We start from the raw sequence: 18,583 nt of genomic DNA on the forward strand, positions 1-18,583 counted from the left end.
TCTCAAAATTCAAGTTTCTATCTTTTAATAATAAATAAATAAATAAAATCTCAAAATCCAAGAAGAACCATATTAACCAATTTAAAAAATATATTTAATAAACTATCGAAAATTGATAGCGTGGGTTGGGTCAAGTTGTAGACCTTGTCACCAAACCCAAAAAAAACCAATACAAGGTGACAGGTGGAGTTGGAATAAGTTGAAAATCTTCTCATTGCATCAACTCATAAAAGTGGGTTCTAGTTAATTCAACTAGTAAAATCTCTGATAGTTGTATAAGAGATTTGGGGTTCAATCCTCGCCTATACCAAAAACTGATTGATGTTTTAGTTTGATGATAAAAAACTATCATTAGGAGCGGACGCCATAGGTTGAAACTTTTTTTTTAAAAAAAAAAACTTATAAAAAATAGTTCAAGGTGGTAGGTGGAGTTAGAGCATGTTAAATTGAGAGCATTTGAGATTTGCTTGAAAAAATTTCACCTTTTTTTTAACGAATTTTTGAAATAAACAAGCTTTTAGTCTTTTATAACATATTTACTATAAAAATGATCAAAAATTATATCTATTCAATAATTACTATACAAATATACTGCCGAAAATAAACAAAAGCAAAACAGTCAATTCATGAGTAGAATGGACACCATATGAGAGGAGTTACCTAGAGAAATACCCCTCTAGTGACCAGGAGTGGAAAGATTTCTCCTTTGTGGGTATTACAAGAAATGGTTACAACTTAGAATATATTTTAGACAGATAGATTGATGTGTAATACATGGCATGCCCCCCCTCAATTTGAAAAATAGAACCGTTAGGAACTTATCCTCACAGCCAACGGCTAGTTTTTTTTTTAATGTTCCTTTTGAGGACACCGCTACACTGTTCTCTCTCTTTTATCTCTCTCTCTGTCTCTCTCTGATATCCCTAATCCGGTAAACACCTCAGTCATATAGGGTCTTCCATCTGATTCAGGACTGATATTGGGTCGGTTCGGGTCAGGTTTACTATGACCCGAAACCCGACCCGACAGAGGTCAAATCTCATTTCAGGTTTTACTTTGACTTTCCGATCCGATCCGATTATTCAATTTATTCACAAGTATATGCCAGTGTGATTTTTGGAGTTTGGATTCTATTCAATTTCGCCCAAACCCTAAACCTGAAAAAAATATGAATGAATTGATGCAAGACCAACATCAGCCGGAAGTCACCACCACGATGGCGGAGTCGCCTCTTCTTCCTCCGCCTCCGCCTCCTCCGCCGCCAACTCAACGGCGGCCGAGGGTGAGAGAGGTCAGCTCTCGGTTCATGTCTCCTCTCGTTTCATCGCCCGTTTCTAAACACCAACAACAACAGCATCAGCATCAGCATCATCATCATCAGCAGCAGCAGCCGCAGCGGTCAACCTCGGCGCATAGGCAGCGGCGGCGGCATCTGGACATGGAGCCATTGTACAGTTCCGATGACGAGAACAGGCCTTCTGTCACTGAGTCGATTCAGATCCAAAACTCGGAGCTGGACCCTCAGTGCAAAGCAGCTCAGAGGAAACTACAGCGTTCTGTAGTGAAGCTTTTCAAAGAAAACAGAGGTGGAAACAGAGCCGAACCGCCTTCAAAAACTTGCTCCGGGAAATTCAACACGCCTTCAAGGCCGGACACGCCTACTGTCTCTACAATTGGTACAACAATAGCATCCAGATTCAGACGATCTACCACCAATATGAGCGCCACGGGCACCGCCGCGGCCAAGCTTTTGCAATCGAGCGGCTTGTCATTGTCAATATCAGCTCAACCTTCAGATTCTTCCGATGTGACTAATCACAATCTACGCCCAAACTGCACGGCTCGCTCTCTTCCTGATTTCCGGTCTTCAGTGCCCGAGGCAGATAGACTGATGTCTGAGAAAAATTGCTCTACCAATAGGGGGTGTTAATGGAAGCAGTGATTCTTTGAAATTCTCTGCTCCATCGCCTTGTTCTCGTTCGATGAATTTGCCATTATCAAGTGGTGGTGGTGGTGGTGAAAAGCCATCAAACTTTGCTCTCCCCAAACCAAACACAAACTCTGTGAAGACGAGTGGAGGCCTCTCTCTGCCTCCAGTCCCGCCGCCTGGTGCAAAGTCGTTGGGGGCTGGGAATGATACTAGGAAGGTAAAGAAAGTTTCGACCCAGCGGGAAAATGTACATACTCTCAGATTGCTTCACAACCATTATCTGCAGTAGAGATTTGCCAATGCAAAAGCAGAGGCCTCTATGCAAGCTCAGCAAAGAGAATACGAGGTTGGTTCATCACATTCATTACCCAATTTCCTAAATTCATTGTTTTTGCTTCTAGTTACTAGGGGGCCGTTTGGTAACATTGTTTTAGTAACGTTGTTTGTATTTTTTTGAAATATATATTGGTGAAAAAGTGTGTGCAAATGCGTATAATGTTGTTTAAAAACTGAAAACATGATGTTAAAATACTATACCAAACGGGGCCTAGTTTTCTCAGTGAGCGTAATGATGCTTAAAGTTTTGACTAGATATAGAACTAGGGAGGTGAATTGATGAATAATTTTGGAGTGAATATACTTATATAAGTATCATTCTAACTAATGGTGCTGTCGAATTTTTTGCACATATTACTTGCTGGTATTAATTGTAAATGCCACGTGGTGCTGTAAGTTGTTACAGTATCTTACCAGGTCACAGTGAATTCTGGACTCATGACAATGGAAATGCCATATTCAAGTTTGGTTTGTTATTCACCAAAATTGAATATATGCTATGATCATGTATGAAATGGGCACGCTTAAATTGCATAACAACCATAAAAATCTATTTACGAGGAGAACTCGGGGTCTTAATTTTTAATACAAGGTTGCTACTTGCTTTTCAAATGAAAAGTACAAACAAGATAAAGTTTTTGTTACTAAAAACTGTTGGGAAAAATTCTATATAACTGAGAATAAATTTTAACAAGCACAGCGGAAGTACAACCACACAAAAACACAAATATTCATGTGGAAACCCTTTCTTTTTGAAGAAAAAAATCACGGGACAAACTCTGAATAATTTCACTATATAAAATAGAGATAACAACACTTAGAGATACAACTTGAGTAAAAAAAAAACTCTCTTTTTCTTTTCACTCACTGCTCTCTTCCTCACTGTGTATTTTCTCTTACTCTCTCTATTTTTCTCTTCTCTCTAGCTTGCTCTCACTCACGCAGCTCTTCAAGACTGCACCTAGTCCTCACCACACTCTTGGGACTTCACTTCTTTTCCCCTCTACCCAAATGGCCGAATGACCTTTACCTTTATTTCTTCATCTTTTCCTTCTTTTCTCCCTTTCACACTCTTCACATCAAGTCACATTAAGGGTCTGTTTGGATTGAACTTATTGTTATTGAAACTGAAAATTGAAAATTGAAAACGCTGTAACAAAATAATTTTTAAATGTGTAAATAGTACCGTGGGACCCATTTTTAATATTTTTTTAATATGTGAACAGTGTATGCACAGTGTGAACAGTACATACACTGTTCATAACAGTAAATTTTGCACCCCAAAGTCAACAAATGCAGAAAAAAAGAAGAAGAGGAAAACGTAAAACTTTGAAAACGCAGATGCCGGATTTAGTGGAATCCAAACGGCCTCTAAATGCAAACCAACTTATCTTGACTTAGCTTCAACCATTTATGTGGCTTGACTTTTGTACATCCCTTCACTTAGCTTCAACCATCTCTTCTCTTTCGGACAAGCTTCTCCTACAAACCCATTTCACTTTGCTGACTTCTCAGCACTTGTCCAACAAGCTCATTTAATGAGCTAAGAAAAAGTGTGGGTTGGAACATGGTGCAGCGCACCCAACAATCTCCCCCTCCAGCCCACTACGATGGAGATCTTCGATCCAACTCTTCAGTTAGAATTCATTCCGGCCAAGTCAACACTAGACTCAACCTTCTTATCTTCACTAACACTGAGAAAATTTCATCAAAATTAATACCTTTCTTTCTCAAAGAATTTATTTCACTTTGGATATCCTTAATCCAATTTCTTGGCTCCCCCTGCTCAAGACCTTCACAATCTTTCACTTCATCATTCTTCCTAGTATCATGATATTTTTCATCAAATATCACTTTCTCATTTAAATCACTTTCAAGTAGAGAGAATTTTACTCTCTTGGCTGCAACCCCATTAATATCAACTCTCAACTGTGGAGTTTTCTCAAAAACTTTGACTGCATTGGACTTTTTCTTACAAGCCCTCACATGAGTCCTGTACATACCACAACAAGCACGTCCTCTTGCAATAACCAATAATCCTTTAGAAAGTTTCCGTCTTCCATTGCCAAGATGGTTACTATAACCCGCTCAATCCAAAGCCAAAGTAGACAACACATTCATCCTTAAATCTGGAACATGCCGCACATCCTTTAATATCAACGTGCAACCAACATTTGTCTTGATGCACACATCACCAATTCCCACAATTTTTGAATAACTAGAGTTACCCATCTTCACAACACCAAAGTCGCCTGCTTTGTATGTGTTGAACAACCTTTTTGTGGGGATAACATGGTGGGAAGCTGCTGAATCAACAACCCACTCAACATCATTCTTAGCAACATGCTTACATTTTTGCTCTTCAAGAGAGAGTATCAAAACATCCTCATGAAACACAACTGCTGCAGTATTCTTCTCATCATCATTTTTTTAATCTTTCTCTTCAGTTTGTTCTTTATTCCAATGCCAGCAGTTTCTTTTTATGTGACCCTTTTTCCCATAATGGAAACATTCTCTCATCTCTTTAAACTGAGATCTACCTTTTGACTGTGACCTGTCATTAGATTTGGCCCGATCATCAAGCCCTCTGCTTTTATTTCTGCCCCTGTTCTCCATAACAAGAGCTTGATCTTGTGCATTGTTTGTACCAGCATTTCTTTTGTGAACCTCCTCACTTAGAATCAAATCTCAAATATCATCATATTTGAGTTTGCTTTTTCCTGCAGAATTGCTTACTGCCATTCTCATGGCCTCCCAACTGACAATCTCCACAAAGGAAAATTGATTTGTGATGATGTTAAACTCATTCAGATGTTGAGCCACAGGAGTACCATCCACCATCTTCAGATTAAATAACTTCTTCATCAGATGCACCTTATTGTTACCTGAAGGCTTTTCATACATACTAGACAAGGCCTTCATCAGATCCACTGTGGTCTTTTCCTTCATAACGTTGTGTGCAACTGATCTTGTTAGAGTTAATCGTATAAGTCCTAGCACCTGTCTATCAAGAAGGCTCCATTCTTCTTCTTCCATACTATCTGGTTTCATTCCCAAAAGAGGAAGATGTAATTTTTTCCCATACAGATAATCTTCAATCTGCATCTTCCAATAGCCAAAGTCTATACCGTCAAACTTCTTAATTCTTGATGTCTTTCCTTCTTCTCTGGCCATTGCTCCCAATCGAATCTATGCTCTGATACCACTTGTTGGGAAAAATTATATAACTAAGAATAAATTTTAGCAAGTACAACGGAAGCACAACCACACAAGAACACAAATATTTACGTGGAGATCCTTTCTCCTTAAAGGGAAAAACCACGGGACAAACTCCGAATAATTTCACTATATAAAATAGAAATTACAACACTTAGAGATACAACTTGAGTAAAAAAAAAAACTCTCTTTTTCTTTTCACTCACTTCTCTCTTCCTCACTGTGTATTTTCTCTTACTCCCTTTCACACTTTTCACATCAAGTCACATTAAATGCAAACCAACTTATCTTGACTTAGCTTCAACCAATTTCAGCTCTCCCTTAGCTGAATGACCTTGCCTTTTACTTCTTTCTTTTCTTTCTTCCTTCCAACGTGTCTCACAAGTTTAACATCACATAATCATTTATGTGGCTTGACTTTTGTACATCCCTTTATAAATGTTGTTGGAATTTTGTACATAATTGAGGAAAAGATGAATCTAACTCTTCTCTTTTGGACAAGCTTCTCCAGCAAACCCATTTCACTTTGCTGACTTCTCAGCACTTGTCCAACAAGCTCATTAAATGAGCTAAGACAAAGTGTGGGCTGGAACATGGTGCAGCGCACCCAACAAAAACTTGTTTAAGTAAGAAGGACTGGACTTAATTGTCTTTGCTGTAGACCCCCTTTCCATGTCTATCAAAACCAAATGAGGGTTAGTTTATGTTGCTGCACATACATGCTCTTGTTGACTGTGACACAACCTCTAGGAATTCCCAAAAGAAAGAAAAGAAAAGAAAAGAAATGGTATTTTGTCAATAACATTAGTAGAGGATACTTATCAGCATAATTATAATTGTTAGAGATTTAATAGTCTCAATACCACTAGTATCATATGTTCTGTTAGACATTTTAGTTTTCCATCTAGGGCAACAGGAATCAATATTATTTTCCATTACATTGCTTTGTGAAAATCTAGGAACCAAAGGGAAGACTACTGAGATTGTTAGTGGTAAAGCAACAATGGATCTGATTAGAAATGTTTGCAATGGCCAATGATGAGGAGTTAAACACAGCATTAAATGCAAATGAGGTAAACATAGCAGATATGTTTTTGCAAAGAGCAATACAGGCACAAAAAGGACTTAGAGGAAGCCAAAAAGAATGTGGGTAATTGCAGTCAAAAGCATGTACTCTTTCTTTGATGCGAGAAAAATAGGATAGTGAAATAACAAGCTTAGCATCGACGTCTCAGTCACATTGACTATATATATATATATATTTATATATTGAGTATTCAGTCTAAATTGACTTTTACTTAAACTGACCTCATTCACACTTTTTTCCTAAGTCATGGTCATCCATAACTTGTTTTTTTGGAAATTTTGTTGCTCTGATGTACTTGCTCTTTGCAAAATCAATCGCATCATGATTTACCTTTTACCTCCCACATGCTATACTCATGAGAATGACTCCTATCCCTCCCACACCCCTCCCCCACCCTCACCCTCACCATCAACCCTCCCCTACTCCCTCTCTCTTCCCCTTCCTACCACCGGCTGTTCCACAGATTCCTTCCCTCTCTCCCTATCCTTTTCTTTTTACACCTCAAATCCCACCTTTTGGTTTACCTCCATACACCTTTTGTCATCCCCCTATCCCTTCTAGCTTTTGCCCACCGTCACACCCTTTACAACCATCCACATTGCCTATTAAGCTTTCTGTGCCTACACCTCCACAGTTACCCGCTATCTCTCTACCTAAAACTGATATTGTTATCTCCCTACCTATAAATGATACTAAACCAGCCTCAAACCTTATTACCCCTCCCATGGTATTGGTTCAGGGGGGTAGTCAGTTTCTTTTTCATATTGATGCAAAGCTTTTCTCTTTTTCTTTCAATGGTGGGCGACATGATTCATATGCTATTCATGAGAGCAGCCGGCATGTCAAGCATACTATCTGGGTAGGTCATAAAGGATTGGAGTGGATCCTTTCTTATTTTGCTGATATTCGTGATTAGGTTCCGGGGAAAGTTTCTTTGTGCAAACGGTTTTGGGATAATAATAAATTGTTGGAATTTTGTGGGAGGTCGAATAAGGCTGGTGTTTTTGTGGTCATAGCTGAATACTTTGGCGGCTCGTTGAGGGTGTGTTATGATATCAGCAAGCTCCAACCGTGCAAGTTGGTCTCTGTTTCAGAGGGAGATGAGGGATTTTTTCACTGGTGTTAAACCAGTTCCTATGGTTGAAGCACCCTCCAAAAATGGTGGTGGTGGAGGTGGTCAGTCTACTGGTGGTAACCGAAGTGGGAAACTTTTGTCTGTTGTTGGGCATTAGCGAAAGTTTAGGAATTTTGAAAAAATTGGAGCTATTTTGGGGCAGAACAGGATTCCTGGAGGCCATGTAAAGAATGGTTTAGTTTTAAAAGGAAAAATCTCAGTCATTAATGGCAGACCCACGCGGACTGTACTTTTAAGCTGACCTCTGCTTGTTTGGCTCTAAGAGTGTGCAAAATTGAAGGCGGGAAACGTTTAGTGACTTACTTGGATGTAAAGGATTTCAGTTGGCCCAAGAACCTTAGTGGTGAGCCAGAAATTCTTAAACATCCTGGTGGGCTTGCTCAAGCCTAGCCCGTGGAATTTGTTCTTCCACTTAAGGGCTCTTTGGTCATACCCGTGGCCTTAAGAGATTCTTTTCAGGGTCAGGCTTCATGGGTTGGAGGGGAGAGCTCCAAAGGAAGCGCGCGGAAGTTTCCTGGGTCGCCGGTGCCAGCTGCGGCTCCGGCGAGAACAATGGAGGTCTCCGGATCGTTGGTGACAGCGGTGGCGCCGGCGATTGTGAAGGTGGGGTGTTTTCCTAGGCTTTCTGGTGCGGTGGTGAACGATCGGAGGATGGGGGTCATGACCCATACTCCGATAGCTGGTGACGGTGAGAAGGGAGGAGCGCTAGTGACAGCAACGGTGCCAATGACAATTGCGGTGCCGGCAAGTGCGGTGGTGCAAGTGACAACGACGGTGGGGCACTTTCCGGCGCGATGGTGTACAATCCCATCCTCCGATAGCTGGTGACGGTAAGGCCGATGCTGCCCATAATTCTTTTTCTCCTCTGTCAGGTATGGGTAATGGAGAAGATCTCTGCTTTGGAGAGAGATGACTTTATGGTGGATTCAGGTGAGAAGGGAGGAGATTGGAGTAGTCCTAATGCTGAGCCTGTGTTGCCGAGCCAAGTGGGTGGGGTTAAGTTGCTTCAGGATGGACTTGAGCATATTCTGAGTCAGTGGAAGCACAGTGTGTTTAATCCTAGTGGTTTTTTTCATGGTGAGGGAGAGTTTCGGGGGTCAGCGGAGGAAAATTCGAAATGGGTTTGTAGTCAAATGAAATTTTTTTGTAGAATTGTGGGTTTTCCTATTGTGAAGCATGAAGATCAATGTCTGGCTTTGTTTCGTCTTCTTGAACAAGACTGTGTTGATGTTGTTAGTGTTGGGTTTTCTAACGGTAATGTGAACTCTAAGCAGAAAGGGCTTAGGGAACTCAAAGGATTGTTTTCCTCTATTAATTATGATAGGGTAGCATCTAAGGGGAGGAACAAAGACCTCTCAGTAGGTACGGGGGCGATTACTAGTTTTAAATGAGTTTACGGCTGCTATCTTGGAATGTTAGGGGATTAAATAATCCTCAGAAGCGAGAGGTATGTAAAAATCTTCTCAAGGAGTGGAAGTGTGATATAGTTTGCTTTCAAGAAACTAAACTATCCTCTTTAAACTCTTTTGTTGTTCGAAGCCTTTGGGGTAGTCCTTTTCTAGATTGGGTTGTTCTAGATGTAGTCAATACTGCAGGGGGGTGTTACTAGTTTGGAACAAGAGAGTTTTTGAAAAAGTTGATTGTGCTATTGGGCGGTATTCTGTTAATGTTTTATTCAAGGGGGTTGTAGATGATTTTGTTTGGGCTTGTTCAGGAGTGTATGGGCCTAATGAGGATACTCAGTGGGGTGCTCTGTGGGAAGAACTCTCAAGGATGCACTCCAGGTGGAATACAGCATGGTGTGTTTTTGGAGATTTTAATACCATTCAATATCCGAGTGAGAGATTTGGTTGTGAGGCTTTTAGTCCATCTATGTTTGCTTTTTCAGACTTCATTGAGGCTAATTACCTTGTGGACTTACCCCTTGAAGGGGCTTCGTTTACTTGGTTTAGAGATTCGAGATCAGATTGTATGTCAAGAATTGATAAAACCTTGGCTTTGGTGGATTGGGTGGATCACTTTGGAAACGTGTCTCAAAGGGTTCTCCCTCGTGTAGTTTCTGATCATTGCCCTCTATTGGTGGTGGCGGGTAGTGTTAATAAAGGCTGGAGTGCCTTTAAGTTCGAGAATATGTGGTTGAAAAAAGAGGGTTTTGTAGAGAGGATTTGGCAATGGTGGAATGGGTATTGCTTTTCGGGTTCTCCTAGCTTTATTTTGGGTCGTAAACTAAAAGCTCTTAAAGAGGACCTAAAAAAGTGGAATAAGGAGGAGTTTGGGGACTTGGCATTTAGGAAGAAATGTCTTTTATCGGAATTGTTGGGTTTGGATGCGAGGGAGGACTTGTTAGGCCTTTCTCATGAGGATCTAACTCGTCATACTCAGATTAAAGGAGAGATTGCACATCTTGCCTCTTTGGAGGAGATTTCTTGGTGATAAAAGTCCCAGATTTTATTTGTGAAGGAGGGGGACAATAATACTCGCTTTTTTCATCGGGTTGCAAACTCCTATAGAAGAACTAATTATCTTCGGGGTATAGAGGTGAATGGTGTCCTTTATGAGGATGAGGAAGAGGTGCGGTCTAAGGTGGTCCATTTTTATCAGAGTTTGTATTCTGAGACAGATACTTGACGCCCTTTTATGGATGGATTAGAGTTTACTAGCATTGAAGAGGATGAGCGGCTTGAATTAGAGAGGGACTTTTCTAAGGAGGAAGTGGTAAGGGTTCTTTAAGAGATGGAGGGTGATAAAGCCCCAGGTCCAGATGGTTTCACTATGGCCTTTTTTCAAAAATGCTGGAGTGTCATGGAAACAGATGTCATGGCGTTTTTTGATCATTTTCATAGGAGCTCAGAGTTTTAACGGTCTCTGAATGCTTCGTTTCTATCTCTGATTCCAAAAAAAAAAACAATGCATTGAATATTAAAGATTTTAGGCCTATCAGCTTAGTAGGCAGTGTGTATAAGGTTTTGTCCAAGGTTTTAGCTAACAGATTGAGGTGGGTGCTGGATAATCTTATTTCAGAGTCTCAAAATTCTTTTGTTGGTGGCAGACAGATTTTGGATTTAGTGCTTATTGCCAACGAATGTTTAGACAGTAGACTGAAGTGTTGTACCCCGGGGGTGGTGTGTAAGTTAGATATCGAGAAAGCTTATGACCATGTGAATTGGGACATCTTGTTTTATCTGTTGGAAAGGATGGGATTTGGGGATAGATAGAGGAGATGGTTAAAGACTTGTGTCTCTACCGTTCGCTTCTCAGTTTTGGTTAATGGATTTCCTGCTAGTTTCTTTGGTAGCTCTAGAGGTCTCAGACAAGACGATCCTTTGTCTCCCCTCCTATTTCTTTTGATCATGGAGTTCTTAAGCCATATCATGAAGAAAACTGAGGAAGGTGGTTTCATTCAGGGTTTTCATGTGGGTCCTATTCATTCTATTGGTATCCGTGTTTCCCATCTTTTATTTGCTAATGATACCATTCTTTTTTGTGATGCCTCTAAAGAGTAGATTCTGTCTATTAGGTTGGCTTTGACTTATTTTCAAGCTTTTACTGGTTTGAAGGTGAATGTGGGGAAAAGTGAAATTGTCCCTGTTGGGGAGGTGTGTAACATTTAGTCCTTGGCTAATATCCTTCAGTGCAGAGTGGGCAGTTTGCCTATGACTTATTTGGGTATGCCTTCAGGAACTTTGTATAAAACGCCCTCCATTTGGAATCCTATTCTCGAGAGGATGGAAAAGAAACTTTCAGGTTGGAAGCAGTTTTATTTGTCAAAGGGTGGTAGACTCACCTTGCTAAAGAGTACCCTTTCAAGCCTTCCGACCTATTACCTTTCCCTTTTTACTATCCCCAAAGCTGTGGCGTCTAGATTGGAATGCATTCAAAGGAACTTCTTGTGGGGTTCATCAGTTGAGTGTTTCAAATATCCTTTAGTGGCTTGGGAAAAGGTTTGCTTACCACATGAGTTGGGTGGTTTAGGAATTCGGAAGTTGGCGCCTTTTAATCAGGCCCTTTTAGGGAAATGGCTTTGGAGGTATGGCCATGAAACCTCTCATCTATGGCGAAGGGTCATAGCCATGAAATATGGGAAGGGAAAAGGGGGTTGGTGCACTAGAGCTTGCAGTAGGGCCCATGGTTGTGGTGGGGGATGGATCTCGCACTCTTTTTTGGCATGATAAGTGGGCTGGGGATGTCCCTCTTAAAAATCTTTATTCTCAGTTATTTTTGTGTTCAACTAATAAGGAGGCTTGTATTTCTGATGTGCTAAGCCCTTTAGTGGGGGATAATGACAGAGTGTGGAGTTTAAGATTTCAGAGGAAATTCAATGATTGGGAGTTGGCGGCTTCCTACTCCTTTCTTCATTTCATCCAAACCCGAATCCCTAGGGGTGGAGGGTGTGACAGGCTTTGTTGGGACCTTAATGGCAGTGGGAAGTTTGATACTCGGTCTTTCTATCATAAGATTCGAAATGCAGCTCCCTCCACCTTCCCTTGGAAGGGTATTTGGAAAGTTAAGGTTCCTAAAAGGGTGGCTTTTTTTAATGTGGACAACAGTTCATGGTCAGATTCTAACTTTGGATAATCTTATGCTTCGTGGTCGCCCTTTGGCGAATTGTTGTTATTTGTGTTGTTGTAATGCGGAATCTGTGGATCATCTGTTACTTTTATGTCCGATAGCTCATTCTTTGTGGATGTATATGCTTCGATTATTTGGGATCGTTTGGGTCATGCCAAGTTCAGTTGAGGACTTATTATTTTGTTGGTTTCATTGGCTTGGGAAGCATAGTTCTGATATTTGGGATTTGGTCCTAGGTTGTTTAATGTAGACTATTTGGTCTGAACGAAATCGGCGGGCTTTTGAGGATGAGGAGAAAACTGTGGTTCAGTTATTAGAGTCCTGCCAAAGGACCCTATTTGATTGGTCTTGATGTTGGGGTTTCTCGGATTGTTCTACCCTTATGGATTTTATTTCTTCTATTAGAATAAATTAGGGGCTGTTTTTGTCTTGTTGTTTCTTTTTTCCTTTGTTCACTACCGTGAACTCTTTGTTTTTCTCTTGCTTTTCTTGTATTAATAATATTCTCTTATTACTTATCAAAAAAAAACTAAATATGCAATCAAATTTGTTCTTCTCCTTTCTTAATAACAGAAATCTTTTCTATGACTGTGAATACTTTATTAAACAGACTGTTTCTTATCTTGTAAAGAACACTCTATTCGGCTTGGTGTCAAGATATCCGAGTTATTCGATTCTGTGAAGAAGAAACGCATAGAACTTGGGCTTTTGCAAAGAACAGAGACTCTTTCAACAGTTCTTGATGCTCAAGTAAGGCTGCCTGCCTCATTACTGCTTTCTGCATTATCTAACCCATTTCTGGCATATAAAGCATCTTTAATGTAATTTATATTTCAGTGGAACAAAGTTGTTTGTAACCTGCATGAATGGGAAATATATTCAGAAATACATTTATACTAAACATCCTGTTTGAACTAAAGGAGTAATAATTATCTTGCGTGATGTTTATAATAGGCGCCAACTCTTATCATTCACGTTTTCTTTCTTCCAACCAAAAGGGGAAAAAAGTTAAAAACAAAAAGTTTTCATAAACTGTCTAAACAATAAACTATCCATTCATGCTATGATTTAGATCTCTCTCTAGATTTTCATCTCAAATTTAATATCTTTTGCTCAGGGTACCATTCGCTTAAACTATGACTTCTCTTCATAAAGTGCAGTTGTATATAAGTATTGCAAATGACAGCCCATCTTAACCAACATTTTCATGATATTGCATTGACAAGTGTTCCCGTTACATTTTAGATCTTTCTCTAAGCCTCATCTCGCATATTACTCTGTTCACCTTTTGCTTAAGACACCATTCACTTAAACTACATGACTTCTATTCATAAGTTATAGCATTGCAAAATGACGACCCCATCTTGGCAAATGTTTTCATGATATTGCATTGACAGGTGTTTCTACTAAGTTTGATGTTTAACATAGTTTCATTTAGGGTCAGTTCTTTTTAGCTCAAAATGGACAATTATCTTCACCGTCAACTTTATGTACAAATTTTTAATGCTTACTTTTTTATACATACAGTTTTTCTTTTACACAGTTTATCTTGTAAGACAAAATAAGCTCATCCAAATGCAATAAGTCGTTTTTATCTTAATTCTCATCCATTTATTTATTCTTTCCTTTTTTCTTTTTTATAACGAGCAAAGTTGGACCCAATGATGAGATCAATGCTTAAAGCTTGATATAACTACGGTGAATGTATCTAGGAAGCAAATACTATATGAAATGTAGCAACAAACTGAATTCTTTATTTACAATGATTATTTTGATTTGCCTATAGCAATAAAATAATTTGAACCGTGGAACCAAAAAAATAGAGGTGGAAGCAGCCAACAATATGTACATAAGTTGAATAATTTCTGTGTTTGATGAGATCATGTACCAAATCTGTGAAGTATACAAATCCACCCCCCCCCCCCCCTTTTTTACCATTATATAACTATTGTGAGAATAGATTACTTGGTGCTCTTTACTTGTGAGATCATGTAACAGATAGGACTCTTTACTTTTTCTCTTACTCCTTTAAGAAAATATCGATTTGCCTTGTAACATTGGTGTTTGTAAACGTTCATAGTTTATCCCTATCTAAATCAAACGCTATTGGCCCTGATTTTAGATTCCCTATCTGGAGGAGTGGTCTGCTCTAGAAGAGGATTATTCAGTTTCTTTATCAGAAGCAATTCAAGCTTTGTTGAATGCCTCACTTCAACTTCCAATCAGAAATGTCAGGGTAATTTTTTTTTCTTTTGTCCATTTTAGCTTCCAAGTGTTACTAATGTTTAGAAAATCTTTGCTACTGTGTGCTTTACACTGATGATTCTTGACCATGAGAATTATGCATGTTGCAGGCTGATATAAGAGAGGTAGGAGAGGCACTGAACTCAGCAACAAATATGATGGAAATGATAGTTTTTCATCTTCAAAGCTTTGTGCCAAAGGTAAAATAAGTGAAAGACATTTTCCTTTACCCTTGACAAGTAGATCTTTTATTTTCTCCATAGCTATGACAGAGACTATATATAAACCACTACTTGAGCCTATCCCACATTGTTATTTTCACTAGACACAACTCAATCCAAATCCAACTTATTGGATTGCTTTACGTGAACTATTTTAAGTTGAACAAAGTTCTTCTGTAGGAGATTTCTCCTTTATGCAATAATTTGTTCATGAAAATTTGTATATATTTAATTTAATCCTTTATGTTTCTCTATTAATGATTACTGAATTCAGTGTTTTACATTGTGTGTATTTGTAAATATGTGTAAATTTATGTAAATAAACTTTGCCTATTTTGAGCGTTTTAGTGATAAAGCTCATCTGACACAGGCAGAAGAAACAGAAAATTTAATTTCAGAACTAGCCAAAGTAACTAGGGGAGAAAAAGCTCGAGCGTTTTAGTGATAAAGCTCATCTGACACAGGCAGAAGAAACAGAAAATTTAATTTCAGAACTAGCCAAAGTAACTGGGGGGAGAAAAAGCTCTTATTGGAGAATGTGGTGGTCTGTTGTCTAAGACATATGCATCGCAGGTTAGCCTCACCACGACTCTGCTTGTAATGTATTATTATAACTGTCAAGTTGCTTTGTAGAAATGCCAGCTTGCTTAAGTCAAATGTAGTGTAGTCTTGCTTGGGTAGGGGACTATAGTAGTCCCATGCTGAAGTGACGGGAAAAAAAAAATGTATATAATATAACAAATAAATCAAAGATTATGCCTTAACCTTATGATATTGCTTTCATATCAGGTGGAAGAGTTCAGTTTGAGGGGCCATCTCATCCAATTGCATCATTGCTCTCATAAAGGCAATCTTGTCAAGACTGAGTAGTACTTCATCACTGAGTAGTCAAGGATTTAGCCCATGATCAGTTGGTGTTGTCTGTGTGTCTTTTCAACAAAATAAACATTTTTATTACTCATAAGAACTCTCAATCACTCTCACTCTCTTGGAATCAAGGCAGAGGTGAGAAAAGGAAGGGGTTGGGGGGGGGGGGGGGAAGCTAGGCATGAAAGATAAATTTTGTTGTAAATCTGTCTTGGCCCAGCAATTCTTTGTATGTATAAAACTTTTGTAAGATCTGTAATAATCAATAGCTTTACATCATAATTCTTTGATGAACTGGCTGTTTTTTTTTTTTTTTTTTTTTTTTTTTTGAGAAATTATGAACTGGCTTTAAGCTCTCTCGCTAATTGTTTTGGTTGGAACATACGAGTGCAAAAAAAGAAGGGAAAAGCCAGAAAACTAACCAACCTTATAAATGACACCAAAGCAAGCTAGAGCCTGATACCAATAACCATGCCTAACCTTAACATTTAACAACCCAGGGGCCCTTTTCAGGTCTGGATTCTCAAAAAAAAAAAAAAAAAAAAAAAAAAAAAAAAAAAACAAACAAACAAACAGTTAACCAAAAAATAACCAAATGAGCAACTCCATTAGCTAGAGCATGAAATCAGTGAGCCATGCCTAACAGTGCAATGATTGTATTGGATCAAAAAATAGTTTAACCATTCAACTTTTTTACTGTTTACCTTTTCGACTTCTACATCTCATTCACACAGAAATTGCATGGCGTGATGATTGTATTGGATCCAAATTCAGCTACACAGACCACTAACATCGATGAATCTGGGATGCATCATGTGAGTTATTGCATTGAATATCCTGAAAAATCATTCCAATATCCCACAAGAGGAATTGTCATGATTTGTCATGACAGCATTTGCCTTTGCTGCCGAAAGGTATAGGCTAAAATTTTGTATTTCATTCCCAGCAATCAATTTGCCAATTTGATAAGTTTCTGTGTATTCTTTCAGCTTGAATTTGGTTGTCTTTTCTGACTAAAACATTTGTTTGTATTAAAATAATCTTCCAATTTGACAAATTATGTTTTTCCACAATTTTTTATTTTTATTTCAGTTGTTACAAATCGAATGGGGGAGAAGAGATTTAAGTCCAAATTTTCCATGTAAAGAGCACCCAATATCACTAAGACTCTTTATAAACATAAGTTAATTAAATTTTTTGCTTTCATATAGATAAAATAGGATTAAAAATCTAGGATATTGTTTTGATTAAAAAATCTATGATTTAATTTGTTACACTGTATTTTTAGAGGGATTATGTAAATTTTTATAACCATGCTGATGATGAGAAAACATTAGTCCAATATTTTGGGGTGGATTATAAATTCTTAACTAGAAAAACAAAAAAAATTCTCAAAAAAACAAAAACACAGACATTTGCTGTGACATAGGCAGGGATCGAACACGGAACAACAAGCCTCGCAAAGGAGGATCGAAAGCCTCACAGAGGAATAAATACCAGCAGACTATAAGCCGAAGGACTACTTAGACGTTAATATTTAAAATCATATCTAATTATTAATTAGGCCTTTTCGTAAGTAATGAGCCCAATAGCGACAATATGATGGGCTGGGCTAGACTAGGAGTGACCATGGCGATTATTGGAAGAAGAGCAGAAAAGGAGAAAAAGGATTTCAATTGTAGTAGTTGTTGTTGAAGTTCGATTGAAGAAGAAGAAGAAGAATGGCGTTGAAATTCTTGAACAAGAAGGGATGGCACACGGGTTCTCTTCGGAACATAGAGAACGTGTGGAAAGCCGAGCAAAAGCGCGACGCAGAAGATAAGAAATTGGAAGAACTCCGCAAACAGATCCAGGAGGAAAGGGAGCGCCACGAGTTTCGTCTCCTTCAAGAGCAAGCCGGTCTCGTTCCGTACGTATCATCCTTTTTTCTCTATATTTGCTAGGGTTAGGGTTTGAATTTTGAGGTTTTTCTGATACTAACAATTCTATAATTCTCTGTGACAGTAAGCAGGAGAGATTGGATTTTCTGTACGATTCGGGATTGGCTGTAGGAAAGGGCAGCTTCATCATCGGCACCGGCATCAGCTACGCCTGGAGCTTTGTTCGAAGACAAGCCTCAGTCTGCGAATGACGCGTGGAAGAAACTTCATTCGGATCCTTTGCTTATGATTTTGCATTTAATGTAACAAATTTCCCTTGGATTAAATAATTTCATTTAATAAATATTTACATAATAAAAATTCTTACATATATTTTTTGCCATAGGCTCTAAATTATATTGGACCACCTCTACTTAGATTCTTGGCTCTCAAACTTTATGCTTTGATCAAATATTGAGAGTGGAAAATTGTAAATACCCATGTCTCTTCTTCTTTTGTTTTTAGGGTAGGCACCCCATGTCTTGAAAATGTATAATTTTAATAAGGAAGAATGCATTAAACCCTCCCTCCTGAAACTATAGATTTTTTTTCGGAAGGCATATTGTACAAATGAAAGAATAAACAACTAAAGTTACATAATTGAATTGAATTTTAGGCAAATTTAGAGTGTATGGTTTTAATTTAGCTTATTAAAAAATTGTAATGTACATGTATATGTGTTAGACCCTTGGCATACAGCAACCCATCTTCCAGCCAATAACGCCTCACAAGGCCTGCAGTCACATCCTGCACCAGCTTTTGATAGGTAGCATCAAGCTTAGCACTCTCCCTGATCCTATCCACAAAATCTGACTCCACTCTAGTCAAGGCAGCCACATATTCTTGCACTTGTTTACGACTAAGTGCATCAGCTACTTCATTGTGCTTGCCTGGTTTGTGCTCCCACACAAAATCATATTCTTGCAGTAACTCTTGCCACCTAGCTTGCTTTGTGTGCTGTGTGTGTGTGCATTCTCTTGATAATTCTGTTCATAGTGTTCCTACAGTGCGTGTGTGTGGTGTGTTTGGCTGAGACTAAGTCAGTAGGCTTAGTGCCAT

General features: G+C 38.8%; 1 protein-coding gene and 1 pseudogene across 1 annotated transcript; both read left to right on the forward strand.

Annotated features, from left to right (window-relative positions):
• The first annotated feature begins 796 nt into the window (after positions 1–796).
• Positions 797–15,754, forward strand: LOC115992669 (annotated as a pseudogene).
• A 1,336-nt stretch (positions 15,755–17,090) lies between these two features.
• Positions 17,091–17,824, forward strand: LOC115992865 (pre-mRNA-splicing factor CWC25 homolog). The gene is given in 3 exon segments (XM_031117098.1): positions 17,091–17,514; positions 17,610–17,666; positions 17,668–17,824. Coding segments are annotated over 3 exon segments (369 nt in total). The 5' UTR covers positions 17,091–17,326; the 3' UTR covers positions 17,792–17,824.
• The last annotated feature ends 759 nt before the right edge of the window (positions 17,825–18,583 follow it).

This window comes from Quercus lobata, chromosome 5 (assembly GCF_001633185.2).
Source record: "Quercus lobata isolate SW786 chromosome 5, ValleyOak3.0 Primary Assembly, whole genome shotgun sequence".
Taxonomy (NCBI): domain Eukaryota; kingdom Viridiplantae; phylum Streptophyta; class Magnoliopsida; order Fagales; family Fagaceae; genus Quercus; species Quercus lobata.